The sequence below is a fragment of the Humulus lupulus genome, chromosome 4 (genome assembly GCF_963169125.1).
Source record: "Humulus lupulus chromosome 4, drHumLupu1.1, whole genome shotgun sequence".
Lineage (NCBI taxonomy): Eukaryota > Viridiplantae > Streptophyta > Magnoliopsida > Rosales > Cannabaceae > Humulus > Humulus lupulus.
The window spans coordinates 172,499,485-172,505,484 of NC_084796.1; the positions used below are offsets into that span (position 1 = coordinate 172,499,485).

General features: G+C 34.2%; 1 protein-coding gene across 1 annotated transcript; it reads right to left on the reverse strand.

The window, feature by feature from the left end:
* Window positions 1–2,811: 2,811 nt before the first annotated feature.
* Window positions 2,812–3,324, reverse strand: LOC133832668 (secreted RxLR effector protein 161-like). The gene has a single exon (XM_062262980.1). It carries the CDS (start codon window positions 3,322–3,324, stop codon window positions 2,812–2,814), a length of 513 nt encoding a protein of 170 aa, XP_062118964.1.
* Window positions 3,325–6,000: the final 2,676 nt, after the last annotated feature.

The following is a 6,000-nucleotide window of genomic DNA, read 5'->3' on the forward strand; positions in this document are numbered from 1 at the left end:
TACACATTGTAACGATCTTGGCTAACCAGGGCGTTACAATTTTATAATCTTAGCTATACCAGTCAAACATTTCTTTACTAAAGTGTTGGTATCTTGTTAAAAATTTAGTTTATTGTATTGACCATAACAATCAAGACCAATAATATGAGAAAACTCCTCAAGGTTAAAATTCCCAGAAACAATGGCTCAAAACTCAGTATTACATGGTTGACGAACATCCTACCTAATAGTTGACCGTAAATAGTCTTAGAAAACAATACCATCTGCTCATGAGACAAAATAGTTTTGATATCTTGAATGATTTGTGAGAATAAGTAGATATAATTCTTGAATGATAATAATTTGATCGAGTATATTTATTTTCCCAAGTCTATATAAAAAATTCAAGAACAGATCAAAAAATAAACATAAAAGCAACAAAAGAACACTCAAATGACAACTATATATAAATGCCGATACATCCCAAATACATTGTTGAAAGATAAAAAAAAACCTAGCATAATCTCTAAAACAACACTTAATCAAAACAAAAATAAAAGAATTTGAAAGAATTTTGAAAACATTGTTGTAAAGCTACGTAACCTAACCATTATAAATCTCTGATCAGAATTAAACTAAACACATTGTATATATTAAGAAAAGTAAACAACAACAAAATATCAACCACAAATCTCACTACAAAATCTCAAAATAGAACATAACTCAGGTAATATAATAACGCCCAAAAAACAACAACAAAAAATAACCTAACTAAAACCCTTAACAAACCTTTTGGTGTTTTTTCTTTGAAGACTCGTAAGCCCTCATACGATAAGCAATTTATGATTTTAATCTTTTTGTTTTACAAGCTTTAGTGGATTCGCATACCACCCTCTTTCTTAATGATTTGGGTTTTGGTGGGTGGGTTTCTCTGGGTTTTGTTTTGGTGCTTTATCTTTGGATGATTTGGCAATTCCTTTCTTCCCCATTGCCGAAACATCTTTATTAGTCTTAGAAGATTTTTATGGTTTTTTGCACTGAGAAAAGAACGTGGAGTGGATGACTGTTTAACAGCGGGATAAGAACAGGTAGTGCTCATTGAGAAGGAATAATGCTAGCTATATAGATATACTAAATCAAAATGGTTATTTCTAAAGTAATTAGATTCGATTTTTTAAAAAATAAATAAATAAAAGACAGAAGAAAACTGGAAAGTCTATAAAGAACCAATACAGAGAGATGTGAGTGTGGAACGATGGTGTCTCACATGAAGAAGAAAACCATGAGAATGAAAGAGTGGAGAGAGAGTATGGAAAGAATAAGAAACTTGCTAAAGTAACCAAAGTTGATGACATCAGACAATTTATATCAAAATCCATATTTATGTAATAAAAAAACATATATATTAGTATATAAGTAAAGTGAAACAGTAAAAAAACATATAGTAGTAAATAAGTAAAAATTGTGCAAATTTTAGAACTTTGTGTTAAATTTTCTTTCAAAATAGTGAGATATTTGTTTAATTAAAGAATAATATTCTTAATTAAATAATTATTTTACTTTCTGTAAATTATGCAAACACAAGAGACGAATTAATATTGTAGATATAGAAAAATCACTAAAAATATCTCAGATTATTGAAGACTGCAAAACTTTGTGCAGTAAAAGTTGCGGCATCAAAATTGTATCTTGATGGGGCAACTTCTCATATTGACTAAGCACCTTTTCGGAATTGCAGAAACTATCTTTCGAAAAGGATACTAGTTGAAGATTTTGCATCTTATATATACATCTTTAATTGAAAATATTAATATTTTATCATAATTATTAATTATTTTTTCTTTGTTCCTAATACGAGTATTACGTGGTAGGAAATATATTTTTGGTCAAATATGAAAGGAGAAATGGTAGTAGCAAAGAAAGTAAGATTCGAAGAAGGACAAAGAAATTCTTGATCTTATTGGATTTGCTAAGGAAAAAATCAGTTAGTAAGGGAAAAGACTAGAAAAAAGAAAGAAAAAAAGTATTTCTTAAAGTTATAAATATGTAGGAAAACTCTTATGTTTTCTGTGATCAAGATTCTTAGAATTTAATAAGCAATGACATAAAACAATTGCAATAACAAATATATCAGGTTAGTTATAATGAAAGGCTAGCAATCAAAAGTTAAATGCAGAAAAATAAAGGAAGAATACCCAAAAATTTTATACAGGTTCGAACCAGATCAATCTGGCCTACATCCTGTTTGATCAACTATCATCATCATCATCATCAATCGATGCAATCTCTGAATACAATTACAGTTGAGAACAAGCACTTCAGGACTCCCAAGAACCTTTCTCTCTCTAAGGTTCTAATATCAAACACTTTCTAACAGTTGTATTTTTCTCTCAGTCCTCACAACACACACGCTCAAATTCTATTTCTTTGTATTCCCTCTTTCTCTCAATACAACTTATCTCCTCTATCTTTTTCACAGTCACTTTTTTTCACTCTTCTAAAATGAAAGACAACAACATATATATAGGCTGTCAAGATTAGTTGACAGCTAATACAATTGGGTTAGTTAGGATTTTTAGGAAAGATCTCCACAAATTCCACCTCTTTTCTACAAATCCTAGCTTCAGCAAAGTTGTCTTTGACTCCAATAGTGGACCATAAAATCCGTACTTAGTTACTAAGGTTAAGCAAATCCAAGCAATGCCTGAATTTGCCTACAGATAACACCTTAGTACCAATGTCAGCAGGATTTTCTTCTGTCTTCACCTTTTCCAGCTCAACTACTTCCTCTTCAATCTTCTCTCTAATCCAGAATAGTCTAATATCGATGTGCTAGGTTTTCTCATGGGAAACCGGATTCTTGCATAGATGAATCGATGATTGACTATCTAAGTACACAGTAGCTTTGCCTTTGAGAAGTTTCAGCTCCTTTAAGATTCCTTGTAACCATATTGCCTCTTTGAATGCTTCGGTGGTGGCCATGAACTTAGCTTCAGTTGTTGATAGTGACACCACTGACTGTACTTGGGACTTCCAACATATGCAATCTCCATTTGTTGTGAATACATGTGAAGTAGTTGACCTCCTTGTATCCTTACTTGTTGCATAGTCTGCATCTACAAATTCTTCAAGTGTAACTTTCTGATCCATCTGTCTGTATCTCAATCCTATCTCAGTAGTTCCCTTTAGATATCTAAGTAGCCACTTAAGAGCATTCCAATGCTCTAATCCGGGGTTGGACATAAACCTGCTAAGAATGCTTAGAGCATGTGCTATGTCTGGTCTTGTGCTGACCATGATGTACATTAAACACCCTAGAGCCATAGCATAAGGGACTTTTTCCATTTTCGTTGTCTCCTCGATTGTCTTTGGACTTTAATCTTTTGAAAGTGCAAATTGTCCTCCTAGAGGTACTGAAACACTATTTGAATCCTGCATCTTGAATCTCTGAAGTACCCTCTGAATATAACTTGCTTGTTTAAGATTCAGAATCCTATCTAATCTGTTCCTTGTCACTTATATCCCAAGTATCTTTTGAACTTGACCGAGCTCCTTCATTTCAAATTCCTCTTTAAGCTTGTCTTTGATTCCCTTTATCACTTTTTTGTCTTTGCCCATGATGAGCATATCATCTACATACAGCAGTAAATATACTCTTGTTGATTCCTCAAGATTCTTATAGTACAAGCAGTGATCAAATTTTGATCTTGTGAAACCAATTTCCTCGACATAATTGTTGAATCTCTTGTTCCATTGTCGTGGAGATTGTTTAAGGCCATACAAAGACCTTTTCAGTTTGCATACAAGCTCTTTTCCCTCTTGTTCCACCTGAAATCTAGGTGGTTGATGCATGTAGACCTCTTCTTCCAAATAACCATTTAGAAATGTTGTTTCTACATCTAGCTGCTCTACCTCTCGATCTTGTTGAGTAGCCATAAATAACATCAGTCTTATGTTTTTATACTTTACTACAGGTGAGAACACATCAGTGTAATCAATTCCTTCCACCTGAGTAAAGCCTTTAGCCACTAACCTGACCTTAAATCTCACTAGTTCTTCCTATGTTACTCCTTCCTTTACTTTAAAAATCCACTTACAAACTATCACCTTCTTGTTATCTGGTTTTTCCACCAATTCCCATGTGTCATTTCTGTTCAGAGAGTCCATCTCTTCTTTTATAGCTTGATTCCACTCCTTCTTGTATTTTCCTAAAGTAGCTTCTTCTATGCTTAACGGTTCTGGTATGTCACCTGTTTGAACTATAGCCAAAGCATAGGCTATTAGGTCTGCCTCAGCATATCTTGTAGGTGGGTGAATTTCTCTTCTCACACAATCCCTTGCTAGCTGATATCCTGTTAAATCTGTGGACTAGTCTACTAGATCTTCAGTATAGTCTTCACCTGGTGTGTTGCTTTTCTCATTTTCTGGTTCATATCCTTTCAGTTTTATCTCAAACTCAGTCAAGTCGTCGTTCTTTTTCAATGCACCTGCACCATAAACATCACAACCTTTCTCGGCTTTCAAGTGAGGAAAATCATATTCATTAAACACTACATTTCTTGAAATTATGACCTTAGGTCTACCATTTTGATTCAAACAAATCCTATATCCTTTTGTGCCTAAAGGGTATCCAAGGAAAATTCCCTTAATGGATCTAGCATTTAGTTTGTCCTCTGTTTGGTGTTCATATGTTGCACAACCAAAAACTCTCAAGTGTTTAAGACTAGGAGGCTTGCCATACCACATTTCATAAGGGGTCTTAAGTTCTATAACACGATTTGGGCTTCTATTTATAAGATAACTACCAGTTGCAAAAGCCTCTCCCCAATATGACTTCCCTAGACCAGAACTAATGAGCAAACATCTCACTTTATTCAATAAGGTCCTATTCATGCGTTCAGCCACTCCATTCTGTTGTGGGGTTCTAACTATAGTTTTGTGCCTTGTGATTCCATACTCATTACATAGATCATCAAACTCATTATTTATAAATTCTAATCCATGGTCAGTTCTAAGTGTCTTAAGTTTAAGATTTGTTTGATTTTCTACCTGGTTTTTCCAAATTTTAAACTTCTCTAGACACTCATCTTTAGTCTTAAGCAAATATGTCCGAACACATCTACTAAAATCATCTATAATGGATAAGAAATAAAACTTACCAGAATGAGTTGGAACTCTACTTGGTCCCCACAAATCCGCATGAACATACTACAAAACCTTCTTTGTATTGTGTGTAGCAGTTGTGAATTTAATCTTGTGTTGCTTTCCAAATACACATGCTTCACAGAAAGGTAATGCACAGGTCTACAACTTGTCTATGCTTCCTTGTTTATGAAGCTCCCTCAGCCCCTGCTCACTGATATGTCCCATCCGTTGGTGCCACAGATGCATCTCACTTTCTTGAGTCTTAACAACAGATGTTTCAACAATGGCTATAGTTTCTCCTTCTAGTACATATAGTCCATTGACTCTCTTTCCTTTCATGACCAGTAAAGATCCTTTTGTGATCTTTAAGTTCCCATTCAAAGACTTGTAGCCATATCCTTCTTCTTCAAGAGCTCCCAAGGATATCAAATTTCTTCTCAATTCGGGTATGTGTCTCACATTGTTGAGCACTTTCACCTATCCATTGAACTGTCGAATTGCCACCTTTCCTAGACTAATTACCCTACAAGAAACATCATTCCCCATTAGTACTCTACCACCATCAGTTTCTTTATAATCAAAAAATGAATCTAAGTTAGGACACATATTGTAAGTGCATCCTGAATCAAGGATCCACTCTTTTATATCTGATTTCTCAAATATTGAGAAAAGTTCTCCTCCTGATGAGCAGTCATCTTTGGTTTCTGCCACAGCTGCAGAATCATTATGAGACATCATTCCTTGTTGGTATTTGTTTTCAGTATGAAATTGATTGTAGATTGGTCTTCTCTGGTCCTTGTTTGATCTGGACCCTTGTTGATTTCTTAACAGGTTGCAAAATCTCCTAATATGTCTAGTTTTCGCACAGTGATAACA

Excerpts from the sequence above, each read along its gene's own strand:
- LOC133832668 (XM_062262980.1), bottom strand. The coding sequence starts at position 3,324 with ATGGAAAAAGTCCCTTATGCTATGGCTCTAGGGTGTTTAATGTACATC.